The 19,133-nt window shown below is 66.9% G+C and overlaps 4 protein-coding genes across 4 annotated transcripts; 3 read left to right on the top strand and 1 right to left on the bottom strand.

The window, feature by feature from the left end:
- Positions 1-1,235: 1,235 nt before the first annotated feature.
- Positions 1,236-4,895, top strand: NICN1 (nicolin 1, tubulin polyglutamylase complex subunit). Its single transcript, XM_054281215.1, has 6 exons — positions 1,236-1,400; positions 1,989-2,162; positions 2,446-2,559; positions 2,926-2,997; positions 4,377-4,481; positions 4,603-4,895. The coding sequence occupies exons 1-6, from the start codon at positions 1,236-1,238 to the stop codon at positions 4,642-4,644; spliced, it is 672 nt and encodes a 223-aa protein (XP_054137190.1). The 3' UTR covers positions 4,645-4,895.
- A 230-nt stretch (positions 4,896-5,125) lies between these two features.
- On the top strand, positions 5,126-7,158 carry AMT (aminomethyltransferase). Its single transcript, XM_054281080.1, has 8 exons — positions 5,126-5,413; positions 5,488-5,568; positions 5,671-5,802; positions 5,975-6,053; positions 6,158-6,303; positions 6,393-6,573; positions 6,685-6,840; positions 6,942-7,158. Exons 1-8 carry the CDS (start codon positions 5,126-5,128, stop codon positions 7,118-7,120), a joined length of 1,242 nt encoding a protein of 413 aa, XP_054137055.1. The 3' UTR covers positions 7,121-7,158.
- A 77-nt stretch (positions 7,159-7,235) lies between these two features.
- Positions 7,236-8,103, bottom strand: TCTA (T cell leukemia translocation altered). The gene is made up of 2 exons (XM_054281225.1): positions 7,772-8,103; positions 7,236-7,322 (listed from the first exon to the last, which is right to left on the bottom strand). The coding sequence occupies exons 1-2, from the start codon at positions 8,101-8,103 to the stop codon at positions 7,280-7,282; spliced, it is 375 nt and encodes a 124-aa protein (XP_054137200.1). The 3' UTR covers positions 7,236-7,279.
- Positions 8,104-8,402: 299 nt separating this feature from the next.
- Positions 8,403-16,623, top strand: UBA7 (ubiquitin like modifier activating enzyme 7). The gene is made up of 24 exons (XM_054280883.1): positions 8,403-8,443; positions 8,547-8,712; positions 9,420-9,554; positions 9,622-9,728; positions 9,913-10,003; positions 10,113-10,254; positions 10,359-10,456; positions 10,563-10,709; positions 10,789-10,947; positions 11,124-11,231; positions 11,310-11,390; positions 11,475-11,630; positions 11,729-11,894; positions 11,972-12,168; positions 12,395-12,459; positions 12,616-12,790; positions 12,904-12,978; positions 13,396-13,585; positions 13,735-13,844; positions 13,933-14,019; positions 14,094-14,285; positions 15,893-15,994; positions 16,073-16,173; positions 16,461-16,623. The coding sequence occupies exons 1-24, from the start codon at positions 8,403-8,405 to the stop codon at positions 16,585-16,587; spliced, it is 3,018 nt and encodes a 1,005-aa protein (XP_054136858.1). The 3' UTR covers positions 16,588-16,623.
- The last annotated feature ends 2,510 nt before the right edge of the window (positions 16,624-19,133 follow it).

Here is a 19,133-nt window from a genome sequence, read left to right on the forward strand (position 1 = left end):
ATAATTAAATTCAAGGGACTTTCTGAAGTCGATGGTTTAAGTTTTTACATTTAATCTGCTGTTTACCTAAACTGGGATGTGTAGTTTTTGGGGAGGGGGAGGGCAGTGCTGTGCTGCAGGCGAGCCCCACGGGCTGGTCAGCGCGGCCAGCTGGCCCCTTCCTCCTCCTCTTGGGGTGGATCAGCTTCTTGGTTTGGGGTTTGATTCTTCTATCATTTTTATTTTATTTTTAATCAAAGAAATCCTATCTTTCTCACGCATCATAAAATAATCATGAGTTGGGTCAGGCTGGCCTGGGGCGCCCATGGCTGGGCAGGGGCAGGGAATGCTCACGGAAGGATGAGCCGAGCCCTGTGCCACGACCAACTTCTCTGCTTCCCAGCGGGCACCAGGGTTGGGGGGGTCGATTTGAAGCAAAACCCCCTCCCCGTGGGTGTTTTGATGAGAGTAGGGTGTGTTCTCTGTCCCGGCTGCTCCCTGGGACTGTGCAGGAATGGCCTCGCTGGCCTCACGCTGGCACTCCAGCCTGGACACTGTTGGAAAAGATAAAAAAGTTTAAAAAAAATAATAAAAAGAAAAAGAAAAGAAAAAAAGAGCGCCAGGAATAGTTAATAGTTTAAAAAAATCGGTGAACTCTCAAATCTAATTTTTTACTAAATTTTTGATACAGACTCCGATTGTTTTATTAAAAAAAAAAGACTTAAAAACCGGTGTGCGGCTGCCAGCAGTTTGTACGGGCTCAGCCCCCTCGGGCCGGCCCCGGGGGACCCGCCACGGTACCGGTACCGTCCCCATCCCGTCTGCTCCGAGCCCCGGCATCCCCAGCCGGGATTTGCCCGTGTGCGCCCCGGGTGGAGGGCTGACCCCGCACACCGGGGCGGACCCGCCGCTTCACTCCGGGACGGCGCTGCCCGGGCACCGGGGTGGGCCCGGGAGGGCAGCGGTGGTGGGGGGGTGCTCAACCCCCAGCTCCGGTCTCGGCGCCGCGGGGCCGAGACAAAAATAAACCCGCCCGGGGATGGCGGTGCCGGTGTGGGGAGGCGCTGGGGTGGTCCCGGTGCGGGGGATGCCCGGAGCCCGCGCGGCCCCGCCCCCGGTCCCGCCCCCGGTCCCGCTCTCCCGTTCCTATCACGGCGGGGCCGCCCCGGGGCGGGGGCGCCCCCTGGCGGCGGCCGCGGGCGGTGACGCCATCCCCGGCCGGCCCCGCCCCGGAGCGGCGGCCGCGCGGCGCCGCCATGTCGGGAGCGGCGGGGCCGGGTCCGCCCGCCGGGCCGGGCCGCTCCCCGCTGCCCTGCGCCCCCCGCCCCGCCGCCCCCCTGCAGCTGGCCGGGGGGGCCGAGCCCGCACGGCCCGGCGTCGCCGTCATCGACCTCCGCTTCCCCCGCGGCGCTGCCGCCGATGTGAGTGCGGCCGCGCCCGCCGCGGTACCGGCGGGGGGGTACCGGGGTGGTCCCGTGGAGTCACGGGGGGATGCCGGGGGCGGTGCCGGCGGGGGCTGTGCTGGGGTGGTGCGGAGGAAGACAGGGGCCGTGCCGGGGACGGTGCAGGGCCGGGTGCGGTGTCGGTCCCAGGGCGGGACGGGGATGCCGGGGGAGCGGCGGGGCGGGGCGGGTGGGGATGCCGGTGCCGGTATGGGGACAGGCCGGGGGCGGTCCCAGGGCAGAAGGGATGCCGTGGGCGGGATGGGGAACATGTGAGGGACGGTCCCGGGGCGGAGGGGATGCCGGTTACGGGTGGATGCCGGTGCTGGGGTACCTCCCTTAGCGATGCTGGGCGGGATGCTGGGGATGCAGTGCCCGTCCCAATAGAGTAGGGGATGCCCGTGCGGGTCCCGGGCTGTGCTGGTGCGGGTACGGGGGCGTGCTGATCCCCCTGTGGCAGGGGGATTGCCGGTGCCCGTCCCAGTACTGGGAGGAGGATGCTGGGGGGGGATGCCGGTGCGGGTATGGAGGGATGCTGTTGTGGGGCTGAGGTCGCCGGTCCCGCAGGTGCAGGAGATCGTGTTCAGGAACTTCTACACGGCGTTCCTGAGCGTGCGGGTGCAGCGGCCCGGCCCCGGCGGCTCCCGGCGCTGGGTGACCTGCCTGCGGGACCTGTGCCTGATGCCTTGCCCGCACACCGAGGAGGGCTCCCAGGACTACTTCTGCCTCCACCGGCACCAGGTCAGCATGTCCTGATGGGCCTGTGGCATCAACCCCCTCCCCGGGGCTCACCCCTCTTTGCCGACACCCCAGAATGGCTCCTGCTCCAGTGCCCGTGTCCCACTGGCCCCCATGGCTGCCAGAGTCCCTGTGCCCCACTCAGCCCAGCCAGCCCTCATGGGACAATGCTTCCCTTGGGCTTCTTCCATCTGGGGTGGGTTGGGGGTTTTGGGAGGATACCCCAAAAGCTGCCCCCAGCCAGTGCCAGCCCCTGTGGTCACCCTCCCTGTCCCTTGCCCTGCAGATGCTGTGTGACATGGACCAGGTGACAGCAATGCGGTTCATCCTGCGACAGCCCTCCCCAGTCTGGCTCCACTTCACCATCGAGGACCTGCAGATTTTCCCCCCTGGGCAGAAGGTGAGCAGGTGCCAGAGCTGCCCCACTGCCAGGCATGGGCAGGGGGCAGGGACAAGCCACTGTCCTGCTCTATGCCTGCATTTCCCCCTACAGCTCAGGGGAGCACACACAGGGTTGTGCCTCCAAGTCCTCGTCCTTTGCTGGGGCACTTGGGATCCACTTGTGCTCCAGTGGTGCTGGGGAAGGGACTGCTCTGAGAGCCACTCAGAACACAGAATTCCCTACAAAATTGTCTTTAAAGATAGTAAAGTGACATTTCCAAAGCAGTATCACAAGGGGTAGGCTCTAAGCCCCAGCACGCTGCCTGGTGTAAAGGATGGAGATAGGGTTGGGAACATCCTGTGTGACCTTCTGGATCTGTTTCAGAGTCCTCAGAAGGATTTTCCCTCCTGGCTCTCCCAGCTGACCCCTCCAGAGCAGCCAGCCAGCCTGCACGGGGTGAGTAATCACTGCTGAGGTTCTGGGGGAAGGAGGGGCTTCTGTGGGGTGACAGCCATGAGCATCCATCAGGAGGCTGCCAGGCCCATGCCTGCCTTGTTGGCTCCAGGCTTTCACCAGGAATAGCTGTGGAGCCCTGAAATAACCCTCCTTGTGCTGGAAGTAGTTTGCAGTACTAAGAAGAAAAATATCTCTGTGGGGATGTGCTATTTGAGGTGACATTTGAGTCTATTTGCCCTCTAGTCTGGGGACAGGAACGTCACCAAGGGAGAAGTGGGTGCACAGTGCCACTCAGCCGACGGGTGGGATGCAAAGGGATGGGACAGGAACAAGAACATCCCTGTGGGAGCAGTGGGTGCACAGCATCGCTCAGGCTGGGTGGGACGTGTGGGGACAGGGCTGGTTCCCAGTACTGTGCAGAGGGTGTGCTCTGGGGAACACGTTGCCCAGCCAGGACAGCATGTGGGCAGAGGGGCATCACAACCACGGCACGTGTTTACAGATTGCCAGCCACATCTGCCTGGCAGATGGTGACCTTTGGTGGCAAAGTCCGAGCAGAGCAGGGCCAGGATGGGAGCTGGCTCGCCCGTGGGAACCTGCTGAATCAGCTGGAGGTGCTGCCTGCAGGAGGGTGGCACACAGCCCACACCTGCCCGGGCAGTTCTGCTGCTGGGCTTCCATGCTACGGTGCTCACACTGCACCAGCAATGAGCCTGCTGTTCCCAATCCTTGCCCAGCTGTGGGACAGTTTGGGAAGGGCACCTCAGTCCCTCGCTGATTGCTTGGACCACGTTGCCCTGGGCAAGGAGTATCTGAGGCAGCTGCCAGAGGTTGCTCTGAGATTGGCTCTTCTCAGCATCACCACGAGGCACCCCTCAGCCCAGCGTGACAGAGCTGTGCCCCCATGGGAGCTGTGCCCCAGCCAGGGGAGCTGCTGCTGAGCCCACACATCCCACCTGGCTAAAGGTCCCTGGGGTGAGCCAGCCCGTGTGCCCAGGATTCTGCCCCCAAGCCCAGGGAGCGTCGCATAGTGAGGCTGTTGGGAAACTCTGGACTGCGTGATTATGCTTTTAATGATTAGCCAGCAATCAGCTTTCTGTCCCCATCCTGGCCACCTGCCAGCAGAGGTGGGCTGTGTTGGCACCACAGTGCCCAGAGATCAGGGTCACTCACCCGTGTCCCCAGAGGTTTGTTTTCCTAGAGAGGGGCCCTGCTCACCTCATGTTGGGAAACCACCAGCAGCTCAGGAATGTGGGCACCATCACGTGCCTGGCTCCCTGGGAGGCAAAGCCATCCAGCCACACCACTGCCCAGACCCGGGATCATCCAGCCCATCCGGGCCATCCCTGCTCCACAGCATTGTGCCCACTTCTTTCCAGGAGCTCCCCGATCCGGAGAAGGTGTCGACAGAGGTGCAGCAAATGTGGGTGCTGACAGAGGTGATCCGGGCTCGCCAGGCAGCTGCCCGCATCGGGCGCTTCGACGTGAGTCCCACCACCCTGCTGACAGGGACCTGGCCTTGCCACATGGCTCAGGAGCCCTCCCAGAGGGGCTGGAGCATCCCAGCAGTGCTGTGCAGACAGTGACAGTCGCTCTCTTCCCCAGGTGGACGGCTGCTACGATGTCAACCTGCTTTCCTACACCTGAGCCCGCTGGTGCTGGTGCCAGCTGGGCAGAAGTGCCCCTTCCGTGCTCCCGGGGCCTGAGTGGACTCCTGCGTTCCCGCCTCGGCCATTGACCCCGCGGGGCTCCCAAGCCCTCCCTGTGCCCCTTCCCTGACTCCCTCTGCTCTGCCCAGCCACGAGGGGCAGCGCTGCCACTCCAGAGACCCCTGGGAGCCTCTCCTGGGCACGTCCCGTGGCCAGAGCCCGGACACTGCAAGGGGGTGCGGGGGGACCGAGGGGTGCGGGGCTGCTGGAGGGGTCACCACTAAAAGCTGCTACGTTGGCCCTGCCTGTGCCCGCCTGTCTCTGGGGGATGGGGGTGGCCGTGCCGGCAGCCCCGGGGAGGCGGTGCCGAGGGCGGGCCGGGCCGGGGGCGGGGGCCGGGGCCAGGGCCGGGCGGACTCCATGTCCCAGGCGCCCCGGGGCCGGTCCGAGCCGTGCCGGGAGGGAGGAGGAAGAGGAAGATGCTGCGGGCGGGCTGCCGCGCCGCGCTGTCCCGCCGCCCCCCGGGCTCGGCGCCGCGGAGAGGGGCCGGGGGCGCCGGGGCCGGGGGTACCGGGGCCGGGGGCAGCGGGGCCGGCGAGGAGCGGCTGAAGCAGACGCCGCTGGATGCCCTGCACCGGGCCCGCGGCGGGCGGATGGTGCCGTTCGCCGGCTGGAGCCTTCCGCTGCACTACGGGCAGGGCCACCTGCAGTCACACCTGCACACCCGCCGCCACTGCTCCCTCTTCGACGTCTCCCATATGCTGCAGGTAGCGGGGTCGGGATGAGGGGCTGAAGCAGGGGGGCGGCCGCGCCACCTCACAACCCCCCCGGCCCCTTACAGACCCTGGTGTACGGCCGGGACCGCATCAGGTTCATGGAGAGCCTCGTGGTGGGGGACATCGCCGAGCTGAAGCCAGGACAGGTAGGGGGCACTGGGCAGGCACCCGGCATCCGGTGTGGTCGGAGGTGCCCGGGATGCCCTGGGAGGGTGCAGGCAGCCTGCCAATGCCGCCGTGACCCGCAGGGCACCCTGACGCTGCTCACCAATGACAAGGGCGGCATCACGGACGACCTCATCGTCACAAACACGTCAGAAGATCACCTCTACGTGGTGTCCAACGCCGCCTGTGCTGACAAGGACTTGGCCATCCTGAGGGTATGGGGCTGCCTGAGCCCCGCGGGAGGTGGGACAGGGAGAAGGACTCAGTGGGAATGAGTCCTTCTGCCTTTTGGTGACACCGGTGTTGCGCAGGGTGAGGTGGCCATGGCCACGCGTGGGGCTGGCACTGGCCTGGCCCCTGTGCTAGCAGCCACTGTCACCCTGGCAGGACAGAGCGGCGCAGCTGCAGGCCACGGGCAGTGACGTGCACCTGGAGGTGTCAGACAATGCGCTGCTGGCTCTGCAAGGTAGTGGGGGCCCCACACGGGCCTGCCCTCCTCCTGCCCTCCCTGTCACCGCCCTCCCCACCTGCCCCCCTTCCCTGGGCACTTCCCGCCACCTGCCTCCCCAGGTCCCTCCATGGCACGGGTTCTGCAGGCAGGGCTGTCGGATGACCTGGCCAAGCTCTCCTTTATGAATAGCATCTCCACGACCGTGTTCGGCGTGCCGGGCTGCCGGGTCACGCGCTGCGGTTACACCGGCGAGGATGGCGTGGAGGTACCCAGGGAACTGTGCCAGCATCTCTGCTGTGGTACCAAGGCAGGGGAGGGCCGTGCCCCACTGACCCTGCCCGCATCCTGCCCTAGATCTCGGTGCCCGCGGCGCGGGCGGTGGAGCTGGCCGAGCAGCTCCTGGGTGTCCCCGATGTGTGGCTAGCAGGGCTGGCAGCCAGGGACAGCCTGCGCCTGGAGGCCGGGCTCTGCCTCTACGGCAATGACATCGACGAGACTGTCACCCCTGCCGAGGCCGGGCTGATGTGGACTCTGGGTACGTCCACCTCCACCTCCTCCTTGGGGCAGGCAGAGCAGCAGGGTGTCCCCAGTGGGTACAAGGGGACCAGTCAGGCATCACCAACCCTCACCCATCTCTACCCTGCAGGGAAGCGCCGGCGTGTGGCCATGGACTTCCCTGGTGCTGCTGTCATCATGGCACAAGTGAAGGAGAAGCCAAGGCGCAGGCGTGTGGGGCTGACGTCGGTGGGACCCGCCATCCGGCCCCACATGGCCATCCTGGGCCCCGAAGGCAGGCCTGTGGGTAGGTGGGGGCACTGGGGCTGGCATGACCCTGAGCTGTGGCCATGGCATTGACAGGGGCTGGCCAGGCCCCATTCACCTCCCTGTATCCTCACATCCCAGGCACAGTGACCAGTGGATGTCCCTCGCCCTGCCTGGGCAAGAACATCGCCATGGGCTACGTGGAGGCAGCGCACAGCCGGGCTGGCACTGAGCTCACCGTCGAGGTGCGGAAGAAGCAGCACCCTGCAGTCATCACCAAGATGCCCTTCGTGCCCACCCAGTACTACATGGCCAAGTGAGGCCAGCCCATGCTGTGGGCACAGTGCCTCCAATAAACACCCTGTCCCGTTTCCCTGGCCTCCTCTCTGGTTACGGTGGCAATGCCAAAACAAGGAGCAGCAGATGGGCACAGCACTTTATTGGTGTTGGCAATACCCAGCTGGCGGTCCTGGTGCTGCTCACTCCCGGTGCGTCTTCATGGGCTCTGTCGCGGGGCCATCCCTGCAAGAGAGAAGCAGCGTGAGCACGGCCGGGGCAGCACCAGCACAGCACCCGGGCACTGGGGCAGGCACCGGCCTGTCCGTGTGGGTGGGCAGGCCTGGGGGCCCTCACTGGGGCACACTGCTCTGGGGTGCAGCTGGGCAGGGTGGGGAGCTCAAAGGTCGGGGGCACAGCTTGGGGGACACTTGTCAAAAGCCACAGATGGGGGGGCTGACCGGGGCCGGTGTCACAGAGGCCCCATCCAGAGCATACCGGGCAGGCGAGCGGTCACCGGGCTGTACTGGTGCAGGGTGCAGCTGGGGGGACGCTCACTGGGTGGCACAGGGCAGGGGCCGCTCACCGGGCTGCGCCCCGAGAGCGCTGGCCGGGCGCGGGGGAGGGAGCCGGACAGGCCGGCGGGGGTCAGCGGGGAATCAGCGGGTTTGGGCCCGGTAGCGGCCGGGACTCACCGGGGCGGGCAGTGCCGCTCGGCGGCGCCGTTGCGTCCCGCCGGGCCGGCGGGGGACAGAGAGTGCGCGCGGGGCCGGGAGGGCGAGGCCCCGGGAGCGGTGCCGGGGGAGCGGCGGCCGGAGGGGCCGGTGCGGTAGCACAGCGCGGCCACCGCCCCGCCGTAGGCGCGCCAGGCCAGGCGGACGCCCAGCAGGCTGATGCCCAGCCAGAGCAGCAGCAGCTGGCACAGCGCGGCCCGCACGTCCTGCGCCGCCCACTCGGCCGCCAGCTCCCGTCCTAGCGCGGCCAGCGCCCGCCACGGCGGCAGCCAGCCCGCCGCCACCGCCGCCATGGCCGCGGGGTACCGGGCGAGGCTGCCGGGGAGGCGGAGCCTCTGCCCGCCCGCACCGCCGCCACAGCGCGGACCCCGGGGGCGGGGCCTCCCCTGCCGCCTGTGCTGTGGGGCGTGGCCTTGGGGGCGGGGCCTCTCCTGCCGGCTGTGCTGTGGGGCGTGGTCTCGGGGGCGGGGCCTCAGCGCGCCAGTTTGGGGGCGTGGCCTGCCCCGTACCGCCGCCATGCTGCGCTGTGGGGGCGGGGCATTGCGGGGTTGGCTCCGCCCCGGGGTGTGGCCGGTCGGTGGGTGGGGCTGTCATGGCGGGAAGGGAAGAGGAGGCGCGGTATTCGCGGCAGCTGTGAGTGCGGGCACCGGCACCGGGTACCGGAGCGCCACAGGGTCGGGGCAGGGCGCGGGGCAGCGGGGCTGGCCCCCGCTGACGGCCCCCACCGGTACCGCAGGTATGTGCTGGGCGGCGGCGCCCGGCGGCTGCCCGAATCGGCGGTGCTGGTGTCGGGGCTGCGCGGGACTGGAGCGCAGGTGGCGACGGCGCTGGTGCTGGCGGGGACCGGCTGCGTCGTCCTGCACGACTGCGGTACTGTCTGCACCGCCGACCGCACCCAGCAGGTACCGGCGGGGCCGGGCGGGGCTCCTGGGGACAGGTACGGGTGAGGTTCACAGGTGAGGATCTCATAACAGGAACTAGCGAGAATGCCGGCAGTGGGTGCAGATATGGGTGGGGATCCCGATAATAGCTACAGTCAGGGGCCCCAGTAACAGGCAGAGGTACAGGCAGGTGTCCCAGTAACGAGTATGGGCTCAGGTCCCAGAGTACTGGTATGGATGAGGGGCCCCATAATGTGTATAGGTACTGATAAGGGTCCTGGTAATAGGTACAGACTTATGTGGGTGTCTCAGTATCAGGTATGAGTATGGAGGGGAACCCCAATAATGCGTACTGGCAGCAATCCCAGTAACAGGCACAGGAATGGATGGGAAGGGCCCATAACATATACAGACAGCTATGTACAAGGATCTTGGTGCAGGTGCACACTCGGTGAGAGTCCTAGTAACAGATATGGATGTGCCTGGGTGTCACAGTAACAGGTGCAGGTGGGAGAATCCCTGTTTGCAGGTATGGGTTTGGGGTGAGGGGCTTCCAATCACCAGTACAAGCTGGGGAGGCTGGTAAGGCACAGGATGCCCTTCATTATCACAGGTAAGGTCCTTAGCAGAGGCCTCCTCCCCAGTGCAGACAAGGCCTGTGGAGTACCCCACAGTGGTGAGCTGCACCCCAGACCCATAGGGTGCCCCACCATGTGTCCACTCTGCAGTTCCTCCTGGAAAAGAGTGATCTGGGCCAGAACCGTGCCAAGGCATCCCAGCGGGCCCTGGCTGAGCTGAACCCCCATGTGGTGGTCAAGGCTCACACCGGGGAGCTCTCGGAGGCTTTCCTTGCCTCCTTCAAGGTGAGCCTGCATGCTGGCCCCGGGGGGAGCCCCGAGATGGCAGCACTCGCTGACACACCTGGCACAGGTGGTGGTGCTGACCGAGTCCCCGCTGGAGGAGCAGCTCCGCGTCGGAGACTTCTGCCATGCCCGGGGCATCTGCTTCATCGTGGCTGACACCAAGGGGCTGGCAGGGTAAGGGGTCTCATGGGGTCCTGCACTGGCTGTGGGTCACCTTGTCCCCAGAACCACAGCCCTGCACTGCAGCCTTGTCCCCAGTAGCCGCTTGGCAGGGCTGCTGGGCCTGGGCAGGACATGGCAGTGCTGGGGCAGCTTGGTGGGGCCCTTCCTCTGGCCAAACCCCGCCTGTCCTCTCCAGGCAGCTGTTCTGTGACTTTGGGGAGCACTTTGTCGTTGATGACCCAGCAGAAGGGGATCCCGTGTCTGCTGCTGTGGAACACATCTCCCAGGTAGGAGGGAGGGCAGCCCCTGCAGGTCTCCCAAAATTGCTGCCTCCTCCACTGGCTGTATGCTGCACTAGTCCAGTGCCCCACTCTCATGTAGCCTTCCCTTCCTCAGGGCAACCCAGGAGTGGTGACACACATGGGGACAGAGAACAGCCATGGCCAGCTCTTCCACGACGGTGACCTGGTGACATTTTCTGGCGTGCAGGGGATGACAGAGCTCAACGGCCAGAAGCCTGTCCCTGTGCATGTGCTCGGTGAGACCTCCAGGGGGATCCTGGCTGCCCTCGCTCAGGGTTGAGCAACTCACGGGTTCTTGGCAGTGACCTTGATGTGACATCTGTGCTCCTCTTGTCCCCAGATGCCTTCAGGCTGGAGATCGGTGACACCAGCTCCTTCTCGCCCTACCGCTGTGGGGGTCTGGTTTCACAGGTGCAGCAGCGCCAGGAGTGTTCTCATGTGAGTCCTTCTCGGCCCCACGGTGCTGCCACCCGTGCTGGGGCACTGCCGTGCCACGCTGGGCCCCAGGAAAGCACTCACCCAGTCCCTGGTGCTGTGCTGGCAGAAGCCCCTGCGCCAGGCACTGGCGGAGCCCAAAATCCAGGTGGCCAGTCCCGAGGATCTGCCCCGCAGCCGCAGCCTGCACGCCGCCTTCCAGGCCCTCCACGCTTTCCGCAGGGAGCGGCGCCGCCTGCCCCGGCCCAGGGCACCCGTGAGTCCCTGTCCTGCTCCCGCCGGCCCTGCCGAGCCGCCCCGCCCTGCCGGGCACTGCCTCTCCCCTCTGCCCGCAGGCGGATGCCGAGCGGCTGCTGGAGCTGGCGCGGAGCCTGCGGCCACAGCAGGGTCCCCTGGACGAGGACATCGTGCGCGCCTTCGCCACCGTCAGCGCCGGGGACCTGTGCCCCGTGGCCGCCGTGGTCGGGGCGCTGGCGGCGCAGGAGGTGCTGAAGGTGAGCGGGGCGGGGTCCCGCTGGCCACGGCTGTCCGGTGGCGTTTGGTGGCCACGAGGGGGCACCTCCTGCCCGCCTGGGGACGGCAGGCCCGGCGGCAGGGCTGGAGCGCGGTGAGGGGAGCACCCGCCGGCCCCCTGCCCTGCCCTGCCCTGCCCACGGGCTGTTCGCCCCAGGCCATCACGAGGAAGTTCGTGCCCCTGGACCAGTGGTTGTACTTCGATGCCCTGGAGTGCCTGGCGCTGGCGGGGGCTGCGCAGCTGACAGAGGCGGAATGTGCCCCGGTGAGACCCCGTGTCCAGCCCCTCCCGGCTGCTGGGGTGCCGAGCCCGCTGTGCTCACTCAGCTCCTTGTCCCGGCAGAGAGGCTCTCGCTACGATGGCCAGATTGCCGTCTTCGGGGCCAATTTCCAGGAGAGGCTGGGTCACCAGAAGTACCTGGTGGTGAGTGGGGAGGGGCCGCAGCACTGGGAGGGTGCAGAGCATCCAACAGGCACGCAGGGAGCTGCAGCATCTCTGCCCTGACAGGTGGGAGCTGGTGCCATCGGCTGCGAGCTGCTGAAAAACTTTGCCATGATGGGGCTGGCGGCGGGGCCGGATGGGGAGCTCGTCGTCACCGACATGGACACTGTTGCCCTCTCCAACCTCCATCGGCAGTTTCTGTATCGCTCAGCAGATATATCAGTGAGGCAGCATGACCCAGGGGCTGAGCTCACCCCAAAGGGCATCCTGGCTGTTCCAGGGGCTCCCTAGGGCTGCCCACTCCTTCTCTGCCCTGGCAGGAGCCCAAGTCGGTGGTGGCCGCAGCAGCCGTGCTGCGCATGAACCCTGATGTCAGAGTGACCGCTCACCAGAACCAGGTGGGACCTGCTACGGAGATGCTCTACGGGGACAACTTCTTCCAGCGCCTGGATGGCGTTGCCAGCGCCCTGGACACCATAGAGGCCCGTGAGTGCCAGGAAGGGCGAGGGGGCCAAGCCCCTGCACCTGCTCCCTGGGGCCCCAGCACTCCTGGCTCCCTGCAGGCGCCTACTTGGAGAGACGCTGTCTGCGCTGTTGCACACCACTGCTGGACTCGGGCACGGAGGGGACACGGGGGAACGTGCTGGCCATGGTACCGTCCCTGACCGAGCCTCTGAGGCCAGCCAGCGCCCCCAGGGATGGCACCTTCCCCATGTGTACCCTGCGGCACTTCCCCCGCACCATCCAGCACACACTGCAGGTAGGCTGAGCTGCCCCAGCCACAGCACCCAGCGAGGAGGCACCGGGACCTTTGTCTTCCTTCCCCTTGTCCCCTCCAGTGGTGAGCCATGGGCAGGATATGGCCCCAGCTGCTTCCTGCTGGCAGCCTGAGTACTGCTGCTGGCCCTGCCAGAGCCTCCTCCTCCCCCTGGGGCTGGGGGCATAAGGGGGAGGTGCCAGTGCTCAACACCGTTTCTCCTCCGCAGTGGGCCCGTGATGAGTTTGAGGGGCTTTTCCAGCTACCTGCAGAACAAGTCAACCAGCTCATGGAGTGAGTGGGCTTTAAGGGCAGTGACACTGGGAGAGGAGCTTCCAGCTCTGCCAGGGCACTGCTGGGAATGGGGAGAAGGTGCCAGATGCCACGTCCCACCCAGATGTCTCACAGGATTGCTCTTGGGCCAGCACCAGCAGCTGCCTGTATTTGCAGGGACCCAGCTTTCCTGGAGCAGCAGCTGCCCGGGAAGGTCCTGGAGCAGGTGTGGGAGAGCCTGCAGGAGCGGCCGCGGGACTGGCGCGACTGCGTGCGCTGGGCACGGCGGCGCTGGCAGCGCTGCTACCACGATGCCATCGCCCAGCTGCTGCACATCTACCCCCCGGAGCATGTGAGCCCAGCAGCACAGGGCTGGCACCCCCTGCACGCCCGTCCCTCCAGCAGCCACCTCGCTGCAGCCAGGGGCACGCGCTGCTGGGCCTGACTCTTCTCTCCCTGTGCCAGGAAACCAGCCCGGGTGTCCCCTTCTGGGCAGGGGACAGGAGCTGTCCCCATCCGCTGACATTCAACCCTGACAATGTGAGTGCAGGGAGGGAGAGCTGTGGGGTCTCATGTGGGAATGGTATGGGCAGAGGGGGGAGCCAAGCCTGTGCTAGGTGTACTGGGAATACTGAACTGTAGTTGTGTTTTCATACTGGGAATACTGAACTGTAGTTGTGTTTTCTTATTGGGAATACTGAGCTGCTATGTCTGCCACAGCCTGTGCAGGGCTGCCAGGTCCTGGGCTGGGTCTGTCCCTGTCCCCCAGTCAGTGAGGGCACTGCAGGGGACAGCTTGCACGTGCTTTGTGGCCAGAGGAGGAGGAAATGCTCCTCCACCTCCACTCTGGGGCAAAGCCAGGCAGTTCTACCGGCTCGGGACAGTGCTGGCAGCCCTTTGGCTATGTGGGACCACCCCAGCAAGGCACCCCATGGCCATCCCTGTTCTACTTCACAGGACACCCACCTGGATTATGTCCTGGCTGCTGCCCACCTCTTTGCCCAAGTGCACAGGGTGCCACCATGCAGGGACCGGGCGGCCATCCAGGCCATGCTCCGTAATGTGGTCCTGCCACCCTTTGCACCCCAGGAGGGGCTCCAGATCCCCCTCACAGAGGAACCCACAGAGGAGGCACAAGTTCCCACAGGTAAGGTTCCCAGTATGTTCCTGTGTCCAGCCTGGTGGTGGTGGGGCTGTGGCTTCTTGTGCCTTCTTCAACACCCAAGATGACCCAGACCAAGGTGGGGGCACCCAGCAGTGCCACAGAGCAGGAATATCACATCCCTGTGCCCCCAGATCACAGGCAGCTGACAGAGCTTACCCAGGACCTGGTGCAGTGGAGACAGGAGCTGCTGGGAGATGAGGACAAAAAAGCACCCTTGATGGAGCCCATCCACTTTGAGAAGGTAACAGAGCCAGGCAGGTTGCCCTGCTTAGCCTGCGGGGGGCTGATGTCCCCATGGGATGCAGATGTCCCCCCACTCTTCCCCACAGGACAACGATGTCCACATAGACTTTATCACAGCAGCGTCCAACCTGCGTGCAGAGAACTATGGCATCTCCCCTGCCAAATGGCAGAAGGTGAGAGGGGCAGCCTGTGGGGTCAGGAGTCCCCGTCCCGTGTGGGACAGCTGGTGACACCCTGCTGTCCTCAGAGCAAGCGGATTTCTGGGCGGATCGTGCCCGCCATCATCACCACCACGGCGGCCGTGGCCGGGCTGGCGTGCCTGGAGCTCTACAAGCTGGTGTGGGGCTGCCAGGAGCTCAGCTGCTACCGCAACAGCAACATCAGCCTGTCTGCCTGCCTGCTGCTCCGTGTGCAGCCCCCGCCAGCCCACACCTACCGGGTAGGACCCTCTTCCCTGGGGAATTGCAGGTGGGGACACCCAGGGGCCAGTGGCACCTGCTGTGGGACAGTGTCAGCGGGAGCCAGGGGAAAGGAAAGGAGGTGGCCACGCAGCAAGGGCAGCCCTGGCCATAGCACTCCAGAAATGGATCTGCGTGCTGTAGTAGGCTGGGAATGCTCCAATGCTCCAACCAGCTCCTTCCCTGGCTGCCTCCCCAGCACTGACACTGCCACTGTCCCATTGGGATGCTGTGATGCTCTGGGGTGCCCATGGGGCTGGGGCAGCCCCAGTGCCCCATGGCAGGCCCCACACTGAGCCCCACAGCCGGGCTGGGAGCCGCTGCAGCCGCACTCATCTGGCTTATGGAAACCAGCTGCGGCAGGCAGAGAGCAGCTGGCACCGGGCCGGGAAGGGCCGCCCGGGGGAGCGGGGCCGGGGGTCCCGGCGGTGGGGAACCAGGGAGGGAGGGCGGGGGTGGGGGCAGGCCCAGATTGGGACCGTCTGGGCTATAGAGGCCCCTTTGTCTGGGGGTTTATGGCGTGCGAGGCAAGGCAGCCCTTCCGGCACGGCAGGAAGCGCCGATTGGAACCAGATTGGCCCGGGGGGCCCAGGGCCGGGGGCAGGAAGAGGGGGAGGGAGGGAGAGAGGGAGGCGACTCCACTGCCTTGCGCTGGCTCCAGCACCACCTCGGGCTGATGGCTGCCCCACAGCCCCCTCAAACCCCATGCCCAGCCCTGTGCCATCCTGGCTGCAGTGTCCCTGGGTTGGCATCGTCCCTGGATGGAGGATGCTGCTGGGTCTGGCCATGCCCTCAGGTCCCTGCAGCAGCACCCAACACCTCCATGTGCCAGGGCGAGGACACCCGGTGTGACATTTCACACCCGGCTGCTTGGCTGGGTGGGAACACATGTCCCCAGGGCCTGCTTAGTGTGACCTATGTCCCCATGGGGACCTGGGGAGCCCATGCTGGGGACCAGCCTTGTCCAGAGGAATACGTTTCCCAGGGCCAGAGCAATGCACTTTGGTGGAGGGCCAGGCCATGGCTTTCCCTTTGTGCCGAACAGTTGCTGCCCCGGTGAGGAGGGGGTTAAGCCCTTCTCTGCACCAGTGGGATAAGTGCAGGCAGCAGAAGGTGGAGGTGAGAAGGCAGCAGAGAGCAGGAGGGAGAGTGACCAGGTGTGAGCACCCCTCCCGAGCGTGCTGGCGCTGCCTGCAGCGAGGGCAGATGGCCGAGCAGCCCTGCCAGACAGCCCCGGGCTTGGCACCACAGCGGCCTCCTTGGGCCGGAGCAGGGGTCGTGGGGCCACAGGCATGAGAAGAGGTGATTGTGCGGGGCTGGGCAATGCCTCAATGGCCTTTTGTGCGCTGTCCTGGCCCGGGGCTAGGGGCAGTGCCGGCCCCACACTGACACTGACCCTTAAGTGGAGCCCAGCAGTGCTGGGGGGATAGTTGTGTCCCCCCTTGCCCCTGCACCACCATGGTGCCCCCATCACCCTGCCCATTTGCCTGCCCTGGTGTCCCCAGCCCTTGTCCTGCAGCAGTCCCTGCCCCACGGGGCTGGGCAGGCAGGAGCTGGGGTGCCAGTGCTGGCTGCCACCCCCTGGCAGTACGGCGGGCGGGAGTGGAGCTGCTGGGACCGGCTGGAGCTGCGGGCAGTCGGCGCAGATGGACAGGCCATGACAGTGCAGGAGGTGCTGGACTGGCTGCAGGTGAGCCCAGCGCTGTCAGAGCTCAGTCAGGTCACCCTGGGGGATGCAGGGACAGATCCTGACACCCACCTCTTGCAGAGGACACATGGCTGGACCGTGACCATGCTCCTGTGTGGTGACACCGTGCTCTATGACAGCAAGGCAGATGCAGAGACCCGGGCCCGGCAGCAGGCACAGAGGTAGGTCCAGGGCTCCAGGGCCCAATCCTGACCCGGGGGGGGCTTCCAGCCCCCACTGCCTCAATCCTGAGCCACTCCAGCTGCAGTGCAGCTCCCAGCCGGCTGCTGGATAAACATCCTGCCGGCAGCACTTCCCGTGGCAGGACCCCTGCCCGGCCCCTTGCTGCCGGCCCCTGCATCCCACCAGCCTGGCCGGACACCCCTGAGGGGCCCAAGGCACCCCCAGAGCACTCAGCCAGCCTTGGGGGACAAGCCAGTGTCCCCAAACCCTCCTTTTTCTGCTACAGGTTATCCGAGAGCCTGGAGGAGGCCAGGATGCCACAGCAGCAGGACCTGGAGCTGCTGTATGTGTGCGAGGGCGAGGATGCTGAGGCTGAAGATAGCCGTCCTCCTCTCCTGTGCTCCCTACCTTGAGCAAGGACCCAGCCCCTCCTGTCCCATGCAATAAAAGCTGCAGGCTGCAATAGCCCTCCTTGCAAAACCCTCCTGCTTGCCCCTGCCTGGAGTCGGGGCACAGGCACTCCCTTTGATAAAAGCTGCAGCGCCCAGACCGTATAAAACGGGGGTTTATTTACAGGGTGGGGGTGCGGGCCGCCGCAGCAGCCGGGCTAAATGTAGCCGATAACGTCGTTGCAGATGATGGGCTGGCGGCTGCGGCTGTTCATCAAGGCGGTGAAGCGGTGGAAGTCCGTGGCCAGCTGGGCGATGTTGCTGTGCGACTGGTGGAAGCAGGCGCCCTTGGGCTGTCCCCCCAGCCCCAGCGGGCAGGAGAAACGCTTGGTGGCGTCGCGGCCCCCCGGCCGGGCACCGTCGGTGCCCCGGGGCCGGGCCATGCTGGCCAGCTTGCGGCGCACGTTGCCCGAGAGGCTGAGCAGGAAGGCGGGAGGCTTGGCCAGCCGGCGGGCGGGCTCGGCGGGGGCCCGGCGGCGCGGCTCGGCGCCCACCTCGGGCAGGTCCATCCAGTTCTCCACCAGGTCAGCGAAGCAGTTGTCGCCCAGCACCAGAGGCTGCCGGTTCCGGCTCTGCGACAGCAGCGCTACGGTCCAGTCCTGCGTGTCGGCGGGCTCCAGGGCCCGCCACTGCTCCAGGCAGGCGTCCGAGGTGGATTTGGGGCGCACACGGCGGGCGGGGGCGGGCGGCGGGGCGGCGGGGCCGGCGGAGAGCCGGTGCGCCCGCTGGCAGGGCAGCAGATGCCGGCGCCGCACGGGCGCCTCCTCTTCCCTCCACGTGCCCCCCGACGCCTCCGAGTAGCCCGAGTCGAACTCCAGGCTGCGCTCGCTGGCCGGGGGGGAGCGAGCGGCCGGGCCGCCTCCTTCCTCCTCCTCGCCGCCGGGGTCGAGGCTGCAGGCCGAGTCCGCCGCCGAGGCGGGGCGCGGGGCGCGGGGGGCCGGCCCCGAGGCCCTGCCGGGCTGGGGCGGCGTCTGCCGCGTGCCGTGCATGTGCGCCCGCGGCGTCGGGCCCGCGTCCCGCCGGCACCACTGCAGGGAAAGGGAACATCAGCACCGCCATCCCCATCCCATCCCCATCCCCATCGGCACCCCGCGCCCCCCCGCCCCGGCTGGTGGGGGCTCCGCTCGCGCAATGGGCGTGCGGCAGGGTGCGGAGAGCGGGCCGCAGGTCCCGGCTTGCCTCCAGCCCCGGGCCCCGCTTTCCTGCGGCTCCTGCGCGGAGCCGGCCGGCGTGCAGCGGCTTGTCGGGTGAGCAAGCAGGCACCCAGCCCCGGCCGTGCCTGCGGGAAATGACAGAGGGCCACGGCACGTAGGAGCGGGCGCTGCACTGTTCCCCCGAGAGCCCCTCGAGTGCCCCGTTCTCGGCGGGGAGGCGGCCGGGACACCCCTCCGGCAGAGCCCCACTCGTGGCACGGGGCCAGCGGCAGCCCCAGGGCACCCGCGGGTGCTGGGGCGGGGCTCTGCCCCCGCGCCTCGGCAGGGCCACCCACCCACCCTGCGCCCTCCAGCTGGGGACACCCCAGGTGACGTCAGGGTGCAGCCCGGCCTGCGCCCAAAGCCCCGGACCCCCCAAACGCCGGGAAATACAGGGGACCAAGGCAGCCAAGGCTGAACAGAGCACGGCCGGGCGGGCGCTGGAAGGGACTGCTGGCTCCTGCAGCCGGGCCGCTCCTCGCTCTTGAATTCCTATTGTCTGAACCCAAAAGCAGGGTGTTACGTCCGCTTTCCTTTCCGCGTTGGAGTCGCGGGAAGCTGAGTGTGCAGGAGGGATTGCTTCCAGGACCGATAATTCCGTCCTCTCTGCCTGGCCCTGACACAGCTGCTGGCAGGACTGTCCTTGTCCCTCTCCGCGTCCCCGTGCAAATCCCTGTCCCCCTCCCCGCTGGCTGGGACCCTCTCATCCAGCCCTAGTGGCAATGTGCCACCACTCCGAGCCGCCCAGTCCTGCCGCTGGCCGGGAACACCGGGGCAGCCGGTTGTGAGGTGCTGGGTAAGCATGTGGCAGGCCTAGGAGAGCCGAAGGGCCACCCTGTCACCGCCGTCCCTCGGGGCAGCCCAGGTGGGAGGCAGGGTGGCAGCTCCAGGGACACGGTGCCGCTGGCACCTTGACAGCTGCACACTGTGCCCGCTGGCCACCCGTGCCCCCGCACCGCCAGGGTCCCACCGGGCGCACACGTCCCCGCGCCGCCTTTGGCCTCTCCTGTAATGTCACGGCCTTGATGTCACCGGCAGCGCCCGGACGTCACGGCAGTCCCGCAGTCCCGGGGCGGCGGGGCGCGGTGGTCCCGTCCCGTCCCGTTCCCTCCCGGTGCCCGCGGCGGCACTCACCCGGTCGGCGCCGAGCTCGTCTGGGCGGGCGTTGTGCATGCCCGGTCCTGCTCCGCCGGTGCCGCTCCCGGCCCCGCTCCCAGAGCCGCCGGTGCCGGTGCCGGAGCAGCAGCAGCAGCGACAGCGGACGGAGCGCCCGGCCGTGCCCGCCGCCTCCCGGCGCTGCCCGGCGGCCCCGCCCCG

Source organism: Melozone crissalis, unplaced genomic scaffold (genome assembly GCF_028551555.1).
Source record: "Melozone crissalis strain CALT ecotype California unplaced genomic scaffold, PUWL_Pcris_2 ptg000029l_1, whole genome shotgun sequence".
NCBI lineage: Eukaryota > Metazoa > Chordata > Aves > Passeriformes > Passerellidae > Melozone > Melozone crissalis.

What these genes read in the sequence shown, in the direction of transcription:
- TCTA (XM_054281225.1), bottom strand. Translation starts at nt 8,103, where the DNA reads ATGGCGGCGGTGGCGGCGGGCTGGCTGCCGCCGTGGCGGGCGCTGGCC. An exon ending in GAGCGGCACTGCCCGCCCCG is followed by an intron (nt 7,323 to 7,771) that starts GTGAGTCCCGGC and finishes TCTCTCTTGCAG; the next exon opens with GGATGGCCCCGCGACAGAGC.
- AMT (XM_054281080.1), top strand. Translation starts at nt 5,126, where the DNA reads ATGCTGCGGGCGGGCTGCCGCGCCGCGCTGTCCCGCCGCCCCCCGGGC. An exon ending in ACGTCTCCCATATGCTGCAG is followed by an intron (nt 5,414 to 5,487) that starts GTAGCGGGGTCG and finishes GGCCCCTTACAG; the next exon opens with ACCCTGGTGTACGGCCGGGA. An exon ending in TGCGCTGCTGGCTCTGCAAG is followed by an intron (nt 6,054 to 6,157) that starts GTAGTGGGGGCC and finishes CTGCCTCCCCAG; the next exon opens with GTCCCTCCATGGCACGGGTT.
- UBA7 (XM_054280883.1), top strand. Translation starts at nt 8,403, where the DNA reads ATGGCGGGAAGGGAAGAGGAGGCGCGGTATTCGCGGCAGCT. An exon ending in GGAGGCACAAGTTCCCACAG is followed by an intron (nt 13,586 to 13,734) that starts GTAAGGTTCCCA and finishes CTGTGCCCCCAG; the next exon opens with ATCACAGGCAGCTGACAGAG. An exon ending in GCCCGGCAGCAGGCACAGAG is followed by an intron (nt 16,174 to 16,460) that starts GTAGGTCCAGGG and finishes TTTCTGCTACAG; the next exon opens with GTTATCCGAGAGCCTGGAGG.
- NICN1 (XM_054281215.1), top strand. Translation starts at nt 1,236, where the DNA reads ATGTCGGGAGCGGCGGGGCCGGGTCCGCCCGCCGGGCCGGGCCGCTCC. An exon ending in CCCGCGGCGCTGCCGCCGAT is followed by an intron (nt 1,401 to 1,988) that starts GTGAGTGCGGCC and finishes CCGGTCCCGCAG; the next exon opens with GTGCAGGAGATCGTGTTCAG. An exon ending in TTTTCCCCCCTGGGCAGAAG is followed by an intron (nt 2,560 to 2,925) that starts GTGAGCAGGTGC and finishes GATCTGTTTCAG; the next exon opens with AGTCCTCAGAAGGATTTTCC.